This window comes from Nomascus leucogenys, chromosome 12, assembly GCF_006542625.1.
Source record: "Nomascus leucogenys isolate Asia chromosome 12, Asia_NLE_v1, whole genome shotgun sequence".
Taxonomy (NCBI): domain Eukaryota; kingdom Metazoa; phylum Chordata; class Mammalia; order Primates; family Hylobatidae; genus Nomascus; species Nomascus leucogenys.
The window spans coordinates 40,823,022-40,845,473 of NC_044392.1; the positions used below are offsets into that span (position 1 = coordinate 40,823,022).

At 43.6% G+C, this 22,452-nt stretch overlaps 1 protein-coding gene across 2 annotated transcripts in view; it reads left to right on the forward strand.

Moving 5' to 3' along the window:
• Nucleotides 1-219: 219 nt before the first annotated feature.
• The window catches only part of SLAMF1 (signaling lymphocytic activation molecule family member 1), a 39,862-nt gene continuing 17,629 nt past the window's right edge, over nt 220-22,452 (forward strand). Inside the window, exons 1-3 of one of the 2 annotated variants that reach the window (XM_030823203.1) lie at nt 220-1,114; nt 10,397-10,735; nt 13,018-13,302. In XM_030823203.1, coding sequence (XP_030679063.1) covers nt 1,039-1,114; nt 10,397-10,735; nt 13,018-13,302 — 700 coding nt within the window. In that variant the 5' untranslated portion in view covers nt 220-1,038. The remainder of the gene's footprint in view (nt 1,115-10,396; nt 10,736-13,017; nt 13,303-22,452) is intronic. The other variant, XM_030823204.1, reaches the window with a different exon arrangement.

The following is a 22,452-nucleotide window of genomic DNA, read 5'->3' on the forward strand; positions in this document are numbered from 1 at the left end:
GAAAGAATGAATAAGAACTAGTATTTGATATAACACAACAGTGTGACTATAGTCAATAATAATTTAATTGTACATTTAAAAATAACTAAAAGTATAATTGCATTGTTTGTAACACAAAGGATAAATATTTGAGGTGACGGATATCCCATTTACCCTGTGTGATTATTACATATTGCATGCCTCTATCAACGTAATCTCATATACCCCATACATCTATATATATATATATACCTACTATGTACCCACAGACGTTAAAAATTAGAGAAAAACACACACACACACAACAAGGAGACTGAGCTGGAAGGATGGAGCTCTGGGATAGATTTGTCCTACATCCCTGCCTGGGAGGGAATCCACACACATGCAAGAAGACAAACTAGGACCATGGGCTACTAAATTATACCACATTGCACTCATCGGGGTCACAGGGTTTCTTCCAAGCGACCCGCACTTGCCCATCCCATCTCTCTGTGACAATGGCACCTGCACCAGACTGCATGTTGAGGTGTCATCCGAAATTATGAAATAAAACAGAAGTAAGAGGTCTATTAGCTCATCACAATGCAGTTATCTAAGTTCAGCTGTGAACTGCCAAATTTGAGGAGTGATCCGACCAAACATCTTTTCTTTGCCATCCAAGAAGACTTACCGGAGAGAACTGCTCAGAGAATCTGCAACATCCGGTTCCTGGAGACAGCTAAGGAAAGAAGCAGAGGCGCATGTTTCTGCCCAAAGCCGGGTTTTGGCCGAGGTGACTACACACCCCTTTCCTGGCTCCCATAGGCTAAGTGCGTGGCTTCTGGAGAAGCCTGCTTCTTGAGAACAAAAAAGTGATTTAAAGTCTCATGGGAGATGAGCAATCCTCAAGACACAAGCAGAAAAAGTCCCGGTGATACAGGAAGCGGGTTCAGGAACCTGCTGGTTCCTGATACATAAATCAGACAGCCTCTGCTGCATGACACGAAGCTCGCTTCTGCCTGGCGTCTGTGAGCAGCTGCCAGGCTCTGACCAGGATCCCTTCCTTCTCCTCACTGGCTGATGGATCCCAAGGGGCTCCTCTCCTTGACCTTCATGCTATTTCTCTCCCTGGCTTTTGGGGCAAGCTACGGAACAGGTGAGTGTTCATCTGCCTGATGGTTTGAATCCTACGTTAGCTGCCAGGAATCAGCGTATCTTCGTGGATGGAGAGAAGGTGCAGGGCTGGGGATTGTGGTTGGTCACTCTTCCTCAGGGACTGGCTGTCAGTTTCAACTGCCTCTTTCAAAGAGGAAGGAACATTATAAATTCCTGGGCCCTTGGGTTTCCAAGACTCAGCCCCACCAACTCCAGTTTCCAAGGAAATGAGGAGCTCTAAGCCAAAGGCTCCAGTCACTTTTCTGACCAGTCTTAGGGTGACAGGCTCTGGTAGAAGTCCTGGTTGAGTGGTTGGTTTTACATGGGCATCTTCTGGCAAAGACCCAGCCTAGAGATACTGAGCTGGATGGACTGAGCTCCGGGAGATGATTTGCCCTACATGCCTGCCCTGGGAGGGAATCTGTGCACATGCAGGCTGACAAACCAGGAGCATGGGTCAGCAGAAAGCATTGGCTAGAGTGGGAAGAGAGAGTAGAAGTGAAAACTCCAGGCTTTTGGCTGAGAACCAGCAGTGGCCACAGTGCGGTCATACTGGTGTGTATTTTCTTGGAAGAGAAGGTCCAAGAAAGCAAGAGGGAAGAAGTTGGGATTTCTGAAGCCTAGGGCTGGTTACAGTATGTGGGAAATGCAAATTGGGAACCCTCAGAGAGTAGCTCCGGCAGGAAGGCCAGACAAGAGCTACCTTTGGATCTGGACTCTGTTCCTGTCTTTCTGGCTATCTTCTTCCCAAGGCAGGCTATTGCTTTCTGTTTAGAAGTATCAGGGCTTTGAGAAAAGGTATTTCAGAAAGAAAAAGGCAAGCAAGAAGTGGACTTTGGACTGCCTGTGTGAGTGGGGTGAGAATTTCCTTTTGCTTATTTGTTTAGACTGTGGGAGGTAGCCTGGAGTAGAAGAGGTGGCATTACGGACATGGGGGGAAATCCTGAGGCCCAGGGTGTTTTAAGCTTGGGGTTTTCAAGACCGCAAATCCAATATGGACTTTTCCAGGAAAAGCACCGTGATATGCCAGGGATGTGGGGGTGCTGCACTAGGGATGTGTCTTTTACTAGGCAGCCAGATGAACGGGGCTTGCTCAGCCCACTTTCTTTTGGAATCTACAGATCCATGGCTCATACTTCCCAAGGTCTAGGAGAGGAAGAACTGAGCTCAGGGCTCAGAAAACCAAATCGAGGCACTTTAAGTGGTCACAGGGAAAGCCAAGCCTCCGTTGTTGCAACCAATTTGTGACTGCACCATTTTTGGAGCACCTCTTGGTGACTGTAAGGAGTGATGGTGCTGAACTGTGAAATGGACTTTTCCATCTCTGTGCTTGCTAGCCTCTTGGCCAGCCTGGCCCATAGCATCTTAGGCACTACTGACCAATAGTTGGTCTTATTGAGGCTTTGGAAGTCGCCGGTCAGGGAGGAGCAGCCCAGCCCCACAAGGCAAGTCTATCCAATCGGAGGCTGCTCACTTCATTGCATGTTTTCTTCTTTGAATCTTCATAAAAGTTTTTCAGTGTTTTTATTTTTAAATACACACCCTTTTGTGAAGCCCCAGTAAAACCCAGACAGAAATGCTTTGCAAATGGGGCAGGTTAGTCATGACAGATTTGCCCAAGCAAGAAGCTTGATTCTTGTAAAACTGGCATCCACTCCCATTCTCATTTCTACTCAGCTCAGCTTCTAATTCCCAGTCAGAATTGTAAAAATCAAAAAGTCCACATGTCCCTTCCCCAAGTAAAGTGAATTTTTCATTTCCCCCAATGAGATTCATTTTAATAGACTTTATTTTTTAGAGCAGTTTTAGGTTCACAGCAAAGTTGGGCAGAAAGAACAGAGATTTCCCATATACCTTCTGCTGCATACATGCATAACCTCCCCTATTATCAATATCCCCCACCAGGGTGGTACATTTGTTGTAACCGATGACCTTACCTCAATGAGTTTTTTTTTATTCCTCCATGCAGGTCCTCCGCACCCCCTTCACACACTTTGGGGGAACGTGAGGGACAAATGCGTGGGTTCTAGACTTGGCCTAACCTTGTGTGTTCAGTGGCCCATTCTATCCCAAGATGTCAATCTAGGCACTTCTATTTCTCAAAAATGTTAACACTGTGATGTGATACTGTCACTTTCACTGTCTCCCTCACTGGACTGGAAATCAGAGTATCATGGCTAATTGGTTTTATCCATAGATTTGACTTTGAATGATCCCATTCAGCAACTATTAAAGACACATGATGTGGCAGCCACTGTGCAAGGATGCAAGGTGTGGGAAAACAAAATGAACAACAGCCACTGCCCAGCAGCTGACACTGTGTCTGTACTGAGAGCCTGTCCACAAATGTTTGTTGAGTGAATAATATTAGTATATACTGCATACTTGCTATATACCAGGCACTGTTCTAAATGCTTTATGTGTGTCAGTCATTTCATTTTCACACCAACCCTATAAGATATGTATATATTATTGGTACCATTACAACTTTATAAATGAGGAAAGGGGCACAGAGTAGTTTAGCAATTTCTCTGTGCTCACACAGCCGCCTGACTCCAGAGGCCTCAATGAGTGAAACTGGACGAGCCTATGTTTGGGAAGCAGGGGTGGAGAGAATGCCAAAATTTGTATCCAGGTCCCATGGTAAAAATTAGAATGTGCTATCTATAATTGAAAAATATGAGTTGAATTGAATTGGAATAAATTGAAGTATAGAAATGTTCAAAAGGTGAGAGACTGATAAGAATCACAGAAGAATGTAGAGGGCATATAAGAAGTATTTGACCTGGAATTTGGAAAATGAAAACTTTTTTTCACCATGCTAATGTTCATTTAATTTTTTTTGTTAACTAGTTTGTTTAATGATTATCACATCTATAAAACATGTCACATCTATGAAACTTCAACAGTACACAAGAGTATTTAGTGAAGACTAATCTCCCTTCCATACCTCATGCTGGAGGCAACCACTGTGACCAGTTTCTTGTGTGTCTTTCCAAATGTATAGGTCTTCGTGTTTGATAGATCAGTAGGGTGAATATAGTTAACAATAATCTATTGTACATATCAAAATAACTGGAAGAGAATAATTCAAATGTTCTTAGCATAAAGAAAAGAGAAATACTCAAGGTGATACATATCCCAATTACCCCGATTTGATCTTTACACAACATGTGAGCGTATCAGATAGCACATGTACCCTGGAAATATGCACAGCTATTATGTATCAATTTTTTAACATGGCAGAGAAGAAATCAGAGACTTAAGGATAAAGAGGGTGGGGAAATAAAACTTCTCTGGACTTTTCAGTGTCCTGGTGAAGAACACTAGCTTCCTGACACTTTTTCATACCATGGGGATTAGATCTGTAGTCATTTGTATAGGTAATTGCTCTGATCCAAAAGAATAATAAAACTTTTCCCGAGAGGAGCAAATGGTTACAGCCTGAACAAGGTCCCCAGGTAGAGCGCCCAGGGTGCCATGAAGCCTGGAGTCACTATCTTCCTAAGCAGGCCAGCATAAGCTTGTGCCATCATTATGCAACATGCAAGGAGGAATGAGCCCCAGAACTTGGAGTCAAGTCCCAGGACTTGCCATAAAAGCCAAGACATGTAAGGGACTATCTGGCTGCTGGAGAGATTTATTTACCTACCAAGGTGTTGGAATAAGGAGCAGACCTTTAAGAAGGGGAGGGGGGAAAGTTGCCTCCTTCCCCTTTTATAGGGAGGGAAAATAATTTGTCCTCGTTTCTTACCTATGGAGTGTCTGTTTACTCACACAGAACAACTGACCTTGCTCTTATCACATCATCCTAGGGGGAAGGGGGGGCCAAAGCATTTACTATTTACTGTGAGTCATCTAATAAGAAATTTAACTCTAAACCAGTATATCTTATGTGCACATTTGGGATAAAGTTAATAAAAATGAATATTAAAAACTTAGTCCCAAATAAATAGGTCTGATGGGCTTGATTTTTATGGAACTTGAGGAGTATTCTAGAAGGAGGCACAAATGCAGAGGTGAAGGGTTTCAAGTGTTCTTGGCAAGTTGTCTGTTGTACCTGAAACCTAGGGTTTATATTTAAGGCACTTCCATGTCCTCAGCTGGCAAGTGGGGAAAAGAGTCCCCACCACTTTCCTCCATAATATACCTCTTAGGGATATTATAAAGGCAAATCAGAGTACATTCTGATTTTGGAGGGAGGAGAACTTGGACTCTGTGTTGTCATTTGCTCATTTTTCATTCATCCCATTACGTTTTATTAATTCACTTGGGCAACAAGGATTTACTGAGCTCCTACTGTGTCCCAGGTGGGTGTTAGGGATACTGTAGTGAATAAAACAGACACAGTCCCTACTCTTGGAAGCTTATAAGAGTAGGGGATTACACGCATTGAACCAGAGTTGAACATGTGGTGAATGATATGAAGGAGTGCATTCATTGTCCATTGGAAGCCTGTGGCAGGAAAATCCAACCTAAGTCAGGAGTCAGGAAAGTCTTCCCTATGAAAGAGATGTCAAAATGGAGACCAGGAAGACGGAAGTTGTTAGCTAGGCAAATAAAGAATGGTTATAGGCTCTGAGGCTAGGGAAGGTACGTACTAATAGTCTAAGATAGAAAGACCCAGCAGTGCCAAAGAATAAAAATAGCACTTTGACTGATGGGGATACAGTTTAAAAAGCCAACACAGACAAGTTGTCTTTTCTTTATGAGCCTAAATTTACCAAAAGAACTGTGGGGTCCATAAGTTCTGTTCCTTCTGTACCTGAAAGAATGCTGTAGCAAGGTGCTAAAAGCACACATGAAAGTATCAGGGCTAGGCAAAAAAATATAATACAATAGAACAAAAAGAGTTATCATTAGGTAGAAGCCCATCTTGTGAGAGCGTTGGCTAAATCTTACTATTAATAATTTTTGACCAAACTCCATAGGCCCATGTGAATCACTCATTTTTCGAAGTAGAATTACCCATGAAGGAAAGTGAGTTGGTGTTAACAGCTACAAATGTTTCCTCCCAGACTCTTTTAGTAAATAAGGGCTGGCTGAATCACAGACACACTGGAAAACACTTATCAGGCAGCAGGATGTTTCAGGAGCAGGGACGCCACTTGAGGGGTTTTGTGAACCACTTTAAAGCCCCCACTTATTTTTCCACCTTATGCTTATGTGAGGGTGATCTCAAGTACCCCCTCCAGACCCCAACACTCACACAATCAGGTATTGCGTCATCATTCTTTACGTGGGCTGTGGGGTATAAGGGTCTCTTCCTGATGAAGTTTTGGTTCCACTCCTCATGACTGAGTGAGCATAAACTACTCAGCCTCTGTCATCTACCCCTCCCTTTTCCTCTTCCTCTTTCTCCTTCTATTTTCTTTCTTTTATTTTTTCTTTGATTTTTTTTTTTGGTTATTCCCTACCTCTCTTATATCCCCCTTTCTCCTCCCCCAACCAACCCCAAGTTCTGAAAGCAACCATGGTGCAAAGAGTGTGCAAGGTTAGGTGGGGAAGGGGTGCATGGGAGTCATTTTGGGGAGTGGTGGCGATGGGTTATGGCCTGAAAATGGGATTTTTTAATTATTTTTTTCTCCCTATCAAAGTTGGTCTTTAAAAATCAACACTATGCTGGCAATTTTTAATCTTGTTTTGAATCTCAGATCCCTTTAAGAGATGGAATTTATGGATGTGCTCCTAGAAAAATATGCATATGCTCATCTACACAACTTTTTATACAAAAGTCTGGAAGTTCATACTTGCACATATGGCTTTAAATTTTTTCTCATTTCTTTATACATAGAAGTTTAGGTTCAGGATTCAAGTAGTTACTCTCTTAGGTACTTGCCTACAATTCAGGTATGTGGCCACCAAAGGGGTCACATTATCTAGATAGTCAGTCATCCATAAGTGTGGTGGAAGAAAATCCAACATGCTTCCCAGTATATTAATATAAAAACCACCACCACCACCACAATAGCTATAATGTTCCTCATGTCATCAAGCAGCAGGGGGGAGCACTCTGTTTTAAGCTTGATATATTAGCAATATTTTAAAAGACAAATGCCTAATAGCCTTTCTCACTTTTCCTCAACAATTATGAATTTCAATCACTCTAATCCAGATTTTAGCCCAGATAGACTTCTTTTTCTTCTTCCCCAATCACTGAATCTCTAGTCTACTATTAGCTGAGCCCTTTACTGAACAATGTGGGGATTTCAGGGTATTTTGGTAACAAGAATATTTGAGCCAATGTGTCCAATTTTCCAATAGCTCATCTTAGCCACAAGTCAGTTGTGAAAGAGTCTCTTCTAGGTAGCTGCATTACTTAAGCTGATGGTTCTATTTTACTCTCTGACTTTCTTATCAGCGAGAACAATCTATGCTCTCTTTGAGTCATGGGCTTCTTCTTTTATGAATACTAGCTTATGGTTAAGTTCAGATATATATATACACATATATATTTATATATATATAGGTTTATCACATATATATATGACATCATATATATATATATGACAAACCTAAATAGGAGGCTTTGGTCACGTAATATGGTTTTCAGCATTCATAAATTGAACAGATATTTATTAAATGCCTCCTATGTGCTAAGCACATAGCATCCGTTGGTAGGTCTTGGGGTCAAAATAGTGAACAAAATGAAGTTCTTCCTCTTGAGGCTTTTGCTTTCTAGTGGGAGAGACAAAAATAAAACAAACAAATGTACAGTATAATATAATATAGTGATAAGTGCAGAAAGAAACACAAAGCTATTTTAGATAGATGGTCAGAGGAGGCCTCTTGGAGGAGAAACTGTTTTGAGCAGATACCTAAAATAAAGTGAAAGAATCAGCTATCCAGGTATGGAAGGGAAGAAATTCTTCAGAGACAGGAACAGCAAAAGCAAAAGTTCTGAGACAGGAATGTTCTTGGTGGGTTTAAGAAACAGCCAGGAGCCAGTGTGGCCATAGCATAGTGAGCAAAGAGGAGGGCAGGAAATGGAGTTGGAACAGTGCAAGGGACTGGGTATGCAGGGCCTTTGAAGCCATATCAATAATGGACTATGGTTTTATTCCATCGGTGCTAGAAAGCCATAGAAATTTAAAAGCAGGAGAGAGACAAAATAGGATGTGGTTTTTAAAGATTACTCTATCCATTGTATGAATACATGGAGATCAGCTGGAAGAAGACGGAAGTACCCAGGCCTGGGATGATGGTGGTGGAAATGCAGGAGGTGAGAAGGGTTCAGATACCAGACATATTTTGAAGTCAGAGCCAGGAGGATTTGCTGTTAAAATGAGTGTGGAGTATGGCTGGGCACACTGGCTCATGCCTGTAATCCCAGCACTTTGGGAGGCCCAGGCGGGCAGATCACTTGAGGTCAGGAGTTCGAAACCAGCCTGGCCAACACGGTGAAACCCTGTCTCTACTAAAAATACAAAAAGTTAGCCGGGCATGGTGGCAGGCACCTGTAATCCCAGCTACCCAGGAGGCTGAGGCAGGAGACTTGCTTGAGCCCGGGAGCCAGAGGCTGCAGTGAGCCGAGATCGCAACATTGCACTCCAGCCTGGGTAACAGCGCAAGACTCCATCTCACAAAAAAAAAAAAAAAAATTGAGTTTGGAGTATGCGAGAAAGAAAGGAATCAAGGATGTTTCCAATGTTTTGGCCTGACAAATTGGCTGAATTATAATGTTTGCAGAAGGTGTTCTGGAACCAAGAGTTTGCTAAGTTTGAAATGCCCTTTAGACCTCCAAGTCCTGTCTTGTGTAGGCAGTTGGGAGTGCAGTGAAGGGTTTGGTTGGGAGATATAACTCTGTAGCATCCCAGAAATATGTCAGACTGTGCAACTGGGTGAGAAACTGGATGAGAATGAGAACTCTGAGTACTGGGATGCTCCAGTATTTGGAGGTCTGGAAGAGCAGAAGGCTCCTGCCAAGAAAACTGAGCAGAGGCAACCTATAGGATAGGAGAAAAACCGGGAGAGTATGTTGTTCCCTGAGCCAAATGATGACAGCGTTTGAAGGAGGGATGGATGAACTATGTTAAGTACCCCTGAGAAAGCAAGTAAGATAAGAACTTTGACTTGGCTTAGCGGAGTAGACAGTGACCTTGACAAAGGTGGTTCCAGCGAGCAGTAGGGAAGAACACCTGTTTTTAGTGGGTCCAAGGAAAAATGGGTCTGGAAATGGGAAAAGAAACTATAAACACACATTAAAGCACTTTGCTGTAAAGGAAAACAGAAATGGAGAGGTAGCTGGGGATGGACCTGGGATCAGGGGAGATAATTTTATTATAAGGAAACTACAAGTTTATATGTTGTGTATTGATGGAAATAACCTAATAAAAAAACCTGATAATGTGAGGGACAGAGGCAATTGCTGAAACAAAGCCTCGAAGTAGGTGAGTGCTCTGTGGAGGAAGAGGCTCGACTTAGGTGGGGATGTAGAACATCCATCCAGGTAGGTAGGTTGATTTAGTGGTGGTAATAAATGGAAGTTCTCTTTTCATTTCTTCTATTTTATATTTCAGTGAAACAAAAAGCAAAGTCGTCACATGAGAGAGGAGGGGAAAAGGCAGGTTGTGGGTTTGAGGAGAGAGGAGGTGTGAAGTAATCAGCAGCAGGAACCCTTATAGTGGTTTGAAAGGCTCTTGGTATTGTTTTTTTTAACCTTGTTGTTGGCTCAGCTTTTTTGAAAAAGAGAAATACAGTAATATCTCACTGTCGACATTATTAACTATCTCAGGGTGTTTTGGAGAGAGAGAATTCCACAGTTTGAACACTGGGCCTATCCCCTCCTGACTCCACAGTCCTCAGATTTTTCTGTTTTCCTCATGATCTGAAATGGCTCCTGGGCTCATGAGCTCAGAATCACTTGAATTTGCTCTCCGTCCTTCATCCTGTGTATTCAATGGTGGAAAAAACCCTGGTAGAGGAATTAACAGACCTGAATTCTAGTCCTGACTCTGCCACTTACTAGTTAGGGAAGCCATTTAACTTCTCTGTGCTTTTTAGATGCCTGAACCGTAAATCTGAGTGGATAAAGACCCAGTACTCTAGTTAGTCTATACAACTCTATCCTAAGTAATTTTAAGATTTCTATTGACAGTTCTGAAATATTGATAATATAGTGGGGATCCTCATGGCAGCCCTTATAGACCACAAAGGATTTGGCAACCCCAGGGACAGCCAAAGAGGAAGAGGGAGAGCCTCCAGTCTGTCCTTCCTGATCCACTGACACGATGTTGTCCAAAGGCCTTAATAATAAGGGACTCTCTTCTCCTCCCTCCCACAGGTGGGCGCATGATGAACTGCCCAAAGATTCTCCGGCAGTTGGGAAGCAAAGTGCTGCTGCCCCTGACATATGAAAGGATAAATAAGAGCATGAACAAAAGCATCCACATTGTCGTCACAATGGCAAAATCACTGGAGAACAGTGTCGAGAACAAAATAGTGTCTCTTGATCCATCCGAAGCAGGCCCTCCACGTTACCTAGGAGATCGCTACAAGTTTTATCTGGAGAATCTCACCCTGGGGATCCGGGAAAGCAGGAAGGAGGATGAGGGATGGTACCTTATGACCCTGGAGAAAAATGTTTCAGTTCAGCGCTTTTGCCTGCAGTTGAGGCTTTATGGTAATAATGGCAGCTTCCCCAGTCCACACTAAAGGGCCAAGGTGCTCCTTTGACCAAGAATTTAGGTCTCTCTTAAAAGCAAAGGATAGTCAGAATTGGAAGTAACTAGAATGATCTTCTAGTTTGGGGGTATTTAAACCTGCTGCGTGGAAGACGTTTTAAAGATTGACATTTTTTTTTCCCAAATTGCATATTGATGGTAGCTGATTAAGCATTAGTTACTCTTACTCCCATTTCCCAAAGGAAAGGGGCCCAGCTCCCTGTGGGCTGGAGGGCCGATAGCCCCAAGGATCTTGGTTTGCAAGTAATATTTTATTTGAAAATAGGATTTTTTTCTGATTGAAAAAAGTTGAATACCACATATCAAACCCAGTCTCTCCTACATGAGGACAGTAAAATCTAACCAGAAGCGGTTAGCACATTTACACACATTTGTGTAGGTGTTTCACTGCACTGGGGGTTCTGGATAAAGACGGCTAAAATTCAGCCCACACACCACTTGTTAAGCCCTGCATTCTGGCACTAGATCATACTTACCTGGTGGAAGAAGTGCCTTTTGGCATTTAAACAAAGGCTTTGGTTATGAAGTCTTTTAGTTGTTGTACTTAAACTAGGAACCAAGTCCACCTGAATCCAAGGCCAGTGCTTTTTTGAGCCTCTTTAACTACCAGTCCCTCTTGAGTGCACCCAGGGATTGTGTCTCTTAGGCCCAGAGGCTCATCTGAATTCCCAGGGATCCTGATAGCCACATGGGGCTTTCCTGCTTCTTCAGAATGACTTCCTTATCTCTGGGGATGGGACAGGAATTCCCACCTAACCAGCATTTCTTTGAAATTCTCAAATATCTAGAGGGAAGGCAGCAACACTCTCACCAATTCTCCCTCGCCCCAGCATTCCCTTTCCTTCAAACAGTGCCTGCGGATTTCCCATGGCCCTCCCCAGGCACCTGAGAGCCATTTCCAGCAGTGGCTCCAGGGCAAGATTGCCATGAGCATGGAGGCTGCACAGGATGCATTTTCCAAAATGGTGTGGCTGCCGGACATTCTGTCCTTTGGTTCCTATGTTTCCTGTTTTTGTCACATCTTGTGATCAAATTCTTACTTTGGAAAATGTGGTCTTTGCAACCATGGCATTCTTCTGAAGCCAAAGCAAGAGTCTGGATTTTCAAGTCAGACAGATCTAGATTCAGATCTTAACTTGGCCACTTAGAAGCTGTGAGATGTAAGATATTCCACCTCCCTGGGACTTGGCTTTCTCATCTATAAAATGGGAATAATTACAACGAGTTATAATTGTTGAGAAGATTAAAAAAGATGATGAGGCCAGGTGCGGTGGCTCACGCCTGTAATCCCAGCACTTTGGGAGGCCGAGGCAGGTGGATCACAAGGTCAGGAGATGGAGACCATCCTGGCTAATGCGGTGAAACCCCGTCTCTACTAAAAATTAAAAAAAAAAAAAAATTAGCTGGGCATGGTGGCAGGTGTCTGTAGTCCCAGCTACTCGGGAGGCTGAGGCAGGAGAATGGTGTGAACCCAGGAGGTGGAGCTTGCAGTGAGCCGAGATTGTGCCACTGCACTCCAGCCTAAGTGACAGAGCGAGACTCTGTCTCAAAAAAAAAAAAAAAGATGATGAATGTGAAACACCAGCACTGTGCTTGTCCTATAATAGTTGCTAAATAAGCAAGACTTTACCTTTTATGTGGCCTATTTCATGGCCTTAGAGTGGGATAGATTGATGAGGCCTATGGTTATAATTGAGGACCTATCACTAGCTCAGACGCACAGAAGCACTTACTACACACCCACCCACTCACTCACCCGTGAGCCCGTGTACACGCACGTGCACACACACACACCCTCCCACACACATCACTATAGATGAAATCCCACCACTAAAACGTCGTTCTTTTAGGTCTAGGAAGTAACAGTGTAAGCCAACTAAAAACCATGATGGATTAGTCGACAGCAAACTCCACTGATAGGAGACAGGAAAATAGCAACCTAGGTCAAGGACATCAGGAAGGGCGAGTGGAGCCCTAACAATATTGGTAGAAGAGGCCTAAAAAGCAAATTCTTATTTTCTGTTTTATCCCAAGGTGGTCTTAGAAAGGATGTAGTGGGGCATAATGGACAGTGTGAAACAATAGATTCCCCACTAGAAATAAATCACATTGAGGGGGAGGGAAAATGCCATTAGGCTGTACTTTGTTCTAACAAAAAGGTCAAGTGAGAATTCCCAGGGGTTCACTTCAGTGATGGCTCCCTTCCTCCCACTCCTGACAGAGCAGGTCTCCACTCCAGAAATTAAAGTTTTAAACAAGACCCAGGAGAACGGGACCTGCACCTTGATACTGGGCTGCACAGTGGAGAAGGGGGACCATGTGGCTTACAGCTGGAGTGAAAAGGCGGGCACCCACCCACTGAACCCAGCCAACAGCTCCCACCTCCTGTCCCTCACCCTCGGCCCCCAGCATGCTGACAATATCTACATCTGCACCGTGAGCAACCCCATCAGCAACAATTCCCAGACCTTCAGCCCGTGGCCCGGATGCAGGACAGACCCCTCAGGTGAGTACACTGGTGGCAGCCTGTGTGCCACCTTAATGAGCATGGGCTCAGTCTTCACCTGGCCCAATTGCTCCCCAGCCATGGTGTTCACCTTAGTAATAATACTTTACATTTTCTCTATAGTTTGCAAAAGTTTACCATGTGCATTTAGTGAGCTCACTCTCATATCAACCAGGGTGGCATTATTATGCTCAGTTCACAGTTGACAAAACCAACAGGAGGTGATGCAGCCACACCCAGAGCCTAAGTCTCCAAGGCATAGCCTTCTCTGCCTCTTGCCTTGACTCCAACCTGCAAGGTTGGCTGGGTGAGGGAGTGCAGGTGGGAGGGCCTGGCTCCCAAGTCTATGCTCCACTAATGCTGGGGCAGTTCTACACCATCAATTAGTATTTACTGATCGCCTATCTGGTAAGAAATTGTGAATAAATATGATAGGTGATCTCTCCTCTCTAACAATTCATTGTAAAGATAAGACGTAAAACATTTGCTTAATAATGAAACACAGGATATAGTGAAGGGCCTCGTTTTATGGAATGGTCTGTGAATCCCATAGCAGGGCCAGGGGAGTCAGAAAGAGAGACTAAGACCTGGACTGTGAAGTTTGAGGAATAATGATAAATTGCATAGCGCTTCATCATTAGCAAAGCACTCTCAACTGTGTAATCTCTTTTGATCCTCACAATAACCTTGCCAGATAAGTGTTATTATACTTTCATTTTACAGATGAGGAAATTGACGTTCATGGCATTTAAGTACCCTCCTCAAGTTTCTTTGGCATGTAAATAGTGGAGTTAACCCCTAAACCTACATCTTCTGACCGTTCTTCCTCTAGAAAGAAAAGCATCATTATTCTGTCAGCAAAGGAAGACAGAACTTATTAAGTAAGCCCATTTAACCACTTGGATACAGGACGAACACAGGCCCTTTTCACTAACAGATCTTGTGTCCCTGCCTCAGGCAGGTTCAGGGACAGTAGGACCAGGGTGCTTGCTCTGCAAGGCATTGCTTACTCCCTGACATTCTCCTCTTTGCATCCACTGGGGGGACATAGGAATCGTTCCAATGGGTCTTCTGCCTACAGTAGCCATGGTGTCCATGTGGAGGGCTTTCCCAGGTGGTCATGGTTGAGGGACAGGGGAATTCAGCCAAGTAATGCCCTTCCACATAGCACTGCCTGTCACCGAGACTCCCCTGGAGTATTCCCAGATGGACTGCTGGGAAAATCCCACTTGGCCTCTAGTGTGCCCCTGGGAGTTCTTGAATGAGTCTGACCCCCTGCATGTTTCCTCCCCAGACATTTCATAGCCAGAGTCCCCCGTCTGCTCACTTACTGGCTGTGTCTGGCTGCTTGCCCACCTTGCATACAAACTGCATTCAGAGGCTACCCCAGTTCAGAGTGCTCTCCCCACCCACAGTCATTTAGAAGGTGCTGGCAGGACAAGCAAGCAGTGCAGCATAATGGATAGCTTACAGAATGTGGCCCCGGAAGTCCTAGAGCCAATGCTACCCTTTCTACTTACAAGGGCAAGTCCCTCAATCCCTCTGAGATTTAGATTCTGCATCTCTAAATAACAACAACTGGCGGGTCATCATGGTTTACTATGTGCCAGTTATGTGGCATCTCAGTTAATCTTCACAGCAACAAAATAATATTGATAGTATTAGTATCCCCACTTCACAGATGAGGAAACAAAGCTATAACATGGTTAAGTGAGGTCACACACAGAGCAAGTGATGGAGCTAGGCTTTCTGATTCTGGAAGCCTCACACGTATTAGTGAAAGAGATAATGCACTTAAAATGCCTTATAAACCATAATAAAAATGTAATTTTTACTATAAAAACTACAAAAATATAATGTATTTTTTAATTGGAAATGAGGAAGCAGTAACCCTTACCTCAGCACAGCCCTCTCTGGGTATAGCTGCCCTATTAGAGTACAAAGACAGGGCACTGAATATTTTACCCTGGCCTATCCCGAAAAAGGGGCAGAACTTTCTTCATGCTCCTCAATGTAGTTTAAAAAGAATTTAATTAGGGCATACCAAAGCGTTGGTGGGCCATAAAGCTTACACTAAGGGCACTTGGCTCAGGACGTCCTAAGAAAACATGTGAAGATGGACTTACCCATCTAAGCCACTCTGAGGACAAAGAATGCAACAGTGGGAACCAGATTTACTGAGCAGGAAGCAGGTTCTTGTGAGGAGTGGAGGGACAGGAAGCAGTAGAAACCCGGCACCACAGGAAGGGCCCTGTCAGGATCTCGGCTCAGTTTGTGAGAGAACTGTCCAGCCGTTTCCCTCTCTTGGGTCTCTGTTTCATCCTCAGTAAAATGAAAAGGGCGAACAAATGAAGTCCCTCCCAGAGTAGACAGTCCTTGATTTAGTGTGTGTGTGTCAATAAGAACTGCAAATAGAGGCTTGCCACTGTGTATGAGTTTGCTAAGGGTGCTGTAACAAAGGACCACACACTGAGTGGCTTAAACAATCAAAATGTGTTGGCTCTCAGTTCTGGAGGCTAGAAGTCTAAAGTCAAGGTGTCAGCAGGATCGTTTTTCTCTGAGGGCTGTGAGAGAAGGATCTCTCCCAGGCGCCTCTCCCTGGCTTGTAAATGGCTGTCTTCTCCTTGTCTCTTCATATCATCTTCTCTCTATGTGTATTTCTGTGTCCAAATTTCCTCTTCCTATAAGGACAACAGTCATTGGATTAGGGCCCACCTCTCTCAGTTTGGTAGGGCTGCCATAATAAAGTACAATAGATTGGGTGGTTTAAATAACAGAAATTTATTTTCCTCCCAGTTCTGGAGGCTGGAAGTTTGAGGTCAAGGTGTTGGCAGGTTTGGTGTCTTCTGAGGCCTCTCTCCTTAGCTTGCATATGGCTACCTTCTCACTGTGTTCTCACCTGGTCTTTCCTTTGTGTGCTCACACCCTGGTCTCTCTCGCTCTCTCTCTTTTTCCTGGTGTCTCTTTGTGTGTCCAGATTTCCTCTTCTTATAAGGACACTAGTCAGGTTAGATTAGGGACCACCCTAACTTAATAACCTTTAAAGACCTTGCCTCCAAATACAGTCACATTCTGAGGTCCTTGGGGTTAGAGCTTCAACATAGAAATTTGGGGGAGGGGAGACACAATTCAGCCCATAACATCACCCTAATGACCTCAGTTTTACTCAATTAACTCTGTGAAGATGCTATGTCCAAATAAGGCCATAGTTTAAGGAAATCAACATATGAATTTGGGAAAACACAATTCAACATGTAATACAAGTAGAGATGCCTCCTCCCCGCCCTGCCAGCCTGCAGGGATAGGGGACCAGACCTTCCCTGCCTCAGAACCAGATCACACAGCTGGTTTGTGGCCTGCCCTTTGCAGTATACCAGGTTGCCTAAATACTGAAAACAGAATTGTATTAGTACGTTGATTTGTGTTTGCAAATGAATAATGAATACTACCAGTTCTTAAAACACTGCACTTAGTTTGACAAAACATTTACCGAGGCTCTACTATATTCCAGCATTATGCTAGGGGCCGAGTACACAAAGATAAAAAAGACATGGTCCTTGCCCTTGCCTCAAGGCAGAAGACAGCTGTATAGGTAAACAATGATCCTAGATTAGACAGTGTGACCAATATAAAATGGAAATATATGCAAGGCAACAAAGAGGAGGGAATTATTAACACTGTCTTGGGGGATTAGAGAGAGCATCCCAGAGGATGTGACATAAACTGGGTTTTAAAAATAAATAGTAATTACCCAAGCTGATAAAAGACATTCCAGGCAGAGGGAGGAGCAGATACAGCTGGGTCTTGCTCTGTATTATCTTGTAGGTGATAGGAACTAATAAAGAGTTTTAGATAGAGGAGTGACACCATCAGTCTTGCTTTTCAAAGAGGAACTCCAGTAGTATAGAAAACAGACTGGGGCAGGGAAGATGGGGAAGAAAGAGAAACTAGTTCCTGGGGGCCATTATTGCAGTCATCCATCAAAATGATGGGAGCCGAGCCAAAGCAGCAACTGTCAGTTAACAAAGACTTTTTTCCTAGGGCATACAAAGGGATGAAAGGGTGGGGTCCGAGGGTTTATTAGAGGTTGCTTTGCCATCTGTCATCAGGACAGTGATTTTAAGACATTTTTCATTTTCATTAATGAAAACCTCACAGCGGTTAATGATGTGATGAGACGGAATGCAATGTGATGTGAGCACTGTCTCTTGACAGGACTCACTTAAGCGAAACTGTGCAAAAACTTCTATGTTTCTTGAAATCTTTTTCTTTAAGTGACATTTGTTCAGGTCATGTACTCATCCTTGTTCCAAGGGTGCCATTTCAGTGTGTTAACGTCTATCATAATGAGGCATCTTTATTGCAAAGTCCAATTCCTAGGGTGCTATGAAGTACTCTGGATAGGTCACACGAAGCCAGTGGATGTGGGTCAGCTCTGGACAGTGTGTGACTTGCTGCCATCCTTAATGACTGTATTCTGAAATAGATATGGCTGTGCTAGAGTGAAGGAATCTAAAAAGGAATGCCCCTGGAAGCTCATCTTGAAGAGAGGATCTTTTTCAGCAGATCAGCAAAACGCTGGCTCAGCACGTCTGAGTTAGCTCAGTGAAAGAAAAGGCTGACGCCTGCCAGTGAGCTCCGGAGGCTTCCCCTTTCTAACAAGGTCATTTCTTCAAATAGGGAGTTCCCATTGTTTCAGAGTCACTTAGATGTTCCAAGCACAAAGACAAGCCTCTCTCTAGGGTCTTCCCAATTTAGCAAGCGTAACAACAATGGTGGAAAGAAAAAACCTGGAAACTTTGCACAGCCCAGAGCGTGGTCATGGGGCCACACCGGCTACAAGGGAAGCTGAGACATATAGCTCCTAGCTAAGCAGCTACATGCCCAGAAAAGACTCGTATTACCATGAAAGCGTGAGCGCAATCGCAATGGAGCTAGTAGCCTCTGCAATGCTCGGTGGGATAGGCAGGTTGAAAGGGATTTTTCTGGAAGCTGTGAACTCCGTAAAAATGTTTACTTGCATGGTCCCAGAATTTAAATTAGTATATGGTTCATGAGCATCCTCCCCCACCCCCAGTTCTGAATGGAAACTGCCACGAACAAGAATGTATCTCTTGAAGATGGCAGCCTTTGCTGACAGAACCACATGAAAGGCAGGAAGGAGATCTGGCACGCTCCCACCGTTACGCTAACATCGCAGTGTCTCCTGGGTGAAATACATTTGTTTCTCAGATTCTTTTTAGTTTTCTTCTTCATCTTTCCTAAAAAAAAATTAATAATAAGATTTGGGGACTTGAGGAGAGAGAGAGAGAGAGACACCTTTTGTGTTTCTGTGACAACAGACTTTCAGAGACAAGAAAAAAAAAGCCCTCTGGCTTTTTCCTTGGAGGTGTGACTGTCTGCCAAGTTATCACGTTTAAACCACAGCCAATAGGTGGGGAGGGCCCAGGGTGGAGACCCGAGCAAAGCACTCTTCCCAAATGGCATGTGAGTTCTTGACCAGCCTGCTCGGCCGCCTCTAAGAGCCTCTAAGAGTAGGGGGAGTTCCAAATCTCTGGTTCAGAAATGTTCAGGTAGCATTTCTTTGTGAATGAAGGAGTCAGGAGCTTGTAGACCCCAAGACAACTTTGATTTCTCAGTATCTCAGCATCACCATCCAGAGAGGCCTCACTGCATGACTGAGCAAAGAGAAGAAGAGCTGGAGCTTCTGCCACAGGAAATGGTGGTTTGAAAATGGGAGCACAGGTGAAGCGCCGATGGCACAGACACACTCTTGCCTCCTGGCTCCATCTTGTTATTGTAAAGTATAAGCCAAGTGGGTCACCGCTCCCTCCCTTTGATTCCTGCCTTGGGCCATTCAGCAGGTGACCCTGCATTCCTTCTGGTAATTTTTAAACAGAAAGGTACACGACAGTCTTTTTCTAGATCCATTTTTGTGGACTCTAATTTAATTTAACGTAGTTCATCGAGTGCATATTGAGTGCCCTCCTGCCCTATATTGTTTCCGGTGGAATGGAGGATACAAATAAAGAATAAGGTACAGGGCCTACCTTCACGGAATTTGCAATCAAAGTGGGACTTCTACATCTTACTAGGTAGAAAAATATAATATTTAAAGAAACGTATTATAATCAAGGAACTGCTACTAGAATTCCTCTTTGAAAAAGAATTGTATTTGTTTATGATAGTACCTTAATAAACGCTAGAAGGCAGGTGGAGACCCTGGAGGAATCTGGGTGTGGGTTGGATGGTTCTGTATGAGAATGGAGGAAGATGATACTTGTGCAGAAATGGTAAGAGAAAGAGAGGGTCTGAACCTGCTAGGTGGTGAAAGCTGCCTGGTTCACAATGGAATTTGCTTCCTGGGACCCTTCAATCTTCAGTAGAGAACTTAAACCCACAAAATTATTGGTGTAGTTTTTTTAAAAAAAGTTTTTTTGGTATGTTTGCGGAAACTGATTGTATTAGTCTGTTCTCATCCTGCCAATAAAGACATACCCGAGACTGGGTGATTTATAAAGGAAAGAAGTTTAATTGGCTCATGGTTCCACATGGCTGGGGAGGCCTCACAATCATGATTGAAGGCGAATGAGGAGCAAAATCACGTCTTACATGGCAGCAGGCAAGAGAGCTTGTGCAGGGGAACTCCCATTTATAAAACCATCAGATCTTGTGAGACTTATTCACTCTCATGAGAACAACATGGGGGAAACCACCCCATGATTCAATTATCTCCACCTGGCCCCACCCTGGACACATGGGGATTATTACAGTTCAAGGTGAGATTTGGGTGGGGGTGTGGCCAAACCATATCACTGATGAAGGGACTAAACCTTGCACCCAAGGAAGCACAGAGTAGAGCAAGCAGAGTTATAGGAGCAAAGACTTAGAGAACCACGAGGAAATTACTCCCAGAAATTACAGAAATCATGTGCAGCTTGACCTGAACAAACTGTAATAGTAGCACTTTTTTCATATTTATCCAAATTCCTAAGAGCATGGGGTCTCTGACATTTGATTTCCATGTAAATATAATTAGAGGATAGCAACAAATGGATGAGCACCAAGTGTAAAAATACGTGGGCCTACTATACAGATAGGGAAACTAAGCCATAAGTAAAGAACAGATGGGACTGAAGCATCTCTGGACATCGGTGAAGAGACTCCTTTGGACTTGAGATCAAACTCATTTTCTTGTCTTTCCAATCAATCAACAATAATTTACTGAGACTCTATTATGTACTGAGTACTAACAGAGCTGTTAAAGTAGTGTAAGAGATGGTCTCTGACCTCCTAGAACCTAGCAACTATTTGGAGAATTGAGGCTAGCAGAAGTAATTGACACTTACTGACCACATGATGGATTCCAGACATTGCTCTGGGCACTTCCCATACATTACTATATGGGTTTCTCAGAACAACACTGTGAACTTATTGTTATGCTCATTTTACAGATGAGGAAGTTGAAGCCACAGAGGGTATAAGCAGCTTATCTGTAGTCACAGAGCTATCAAGTGGTAGACCCAGAATTTGAACCTATCTATCTGGCTCCAAATACCATCACTGAAAATGGTCTGCCTGGTAAAGATGATGTTGCCAAAACTCAGGTTCTAAGATACATGACATAAACCCCGGGTGCTGCAGGAGTCCACGGGAGAGGGAAGAGCAAGAGCTGGGATGGCCAGGAAAGGTGACACAAAGAAAGGAAGATTGGCCTGGGCGTCAAGGCTGGGCAGGCATGGTGGACAGCTTAGGGTACAGCAGGAAGGAGAGTATGGGGTGGAGCCTAGGGCCAGGAATGAGCATGTGTTGGATGGAGGATGATGAAGGATGGGTTGGCTGCTCAGAGGGCTTTTGACTCAAAAGGTTTGAGTCAAAAGGGCTTTGACATCACTACTTCCTTCTTCATGGGGACCACATCTCGAGAGGCTAAAGCACAAACCACAAAATCTGTAGTTTCCATCTTATCCAGCTCTGCCACTGACTTTTTCTATGACTCTAGATACTTCTGTCTGAGTCTCAGTGTCCCCAAAATGAAATTAGTGGGTTGGGTAAAATAAGTACTATACTATAGTTCCCTTAAGGTTAAAAAGGTCTATGGTTCATATTTGTATCCAAAGATTAGGAAAAAAATTAGAGTTTATGAAATATCTTTAAGGACCATGGCCAACTTATCTCTCAGATCTAGATGGACTGGCAGAAGCTTGTCATAGGACAAAGGTAGCAGATTGCTTTCATCCTCTAGAGACCCTAGAAAGGATAGAGAGGGCTGGTGTTGTCACGTCCTGAAGCCTTGGTGCTGCACCCAGTCATCATTAGCTTCTGTGACTTGGTGGGCAGCAGAGCAACCGGCATCGGGCGCAAGGGAGAGGAGGCTGACTCACTAGGCATTACTGATGAAGTTTTGTCATATTATTTTCCAGTTCAGAGGTACTACTTTGTCTGTTGGTTTTATTTTTTTAATCTCAAGTGAAATTGGAGAGAAATATTATCTTTTAAAATGATATAAATGGTGGGGGTGTTTCTTCTCAAATCAACTGTTGCATTGGAAGTTCCCAAAATATCTATGATAGAAGAAGAAGGAGGAACTAGTCAAAATAGTAAGTGCTACTATAATGTTTTGCTAGATCAGCTCCATAGGCTGACGAAACCCAAAGTTCAGGCTATTGGCTTTGCTGCTTATCCTAGTATTAGAGTGATTTCTCCAGCAGTTCCTAGTGTCGATATCATAAACCTTGAATGAATCAATCTCTCTCAAACACACACACACACACACACACACACACACACACACACACTCCTGCACAGAGGGTTCTCAGTGACCATAAGTCACTCAGAGTGGAGCTGCTCCTTCCTCCAGCATCAGCAATGATTCAAAATGTCATGCTTTATACAAATTCAGAACTCTCTGCCTGCCCCCTAACTTTTTTTTTTAATCACAGCATATGACTGTTGAAGTTGGTATCTGGCAAAATTAAAACATTTAATTTAGGGGATAGAACCTATAACCAAGGTGTTTGCAAACTCAGTTCAGTGAGATTACTTGGGCTAACTTGATGTGTGAAAGGCCTAAGGAGAAAAAGAATCTTTTCAAACCCAGAAGGCAACTTCTTGTCAGCTATCAGGCTGGAGGCCCCTTTGGATCTTGTG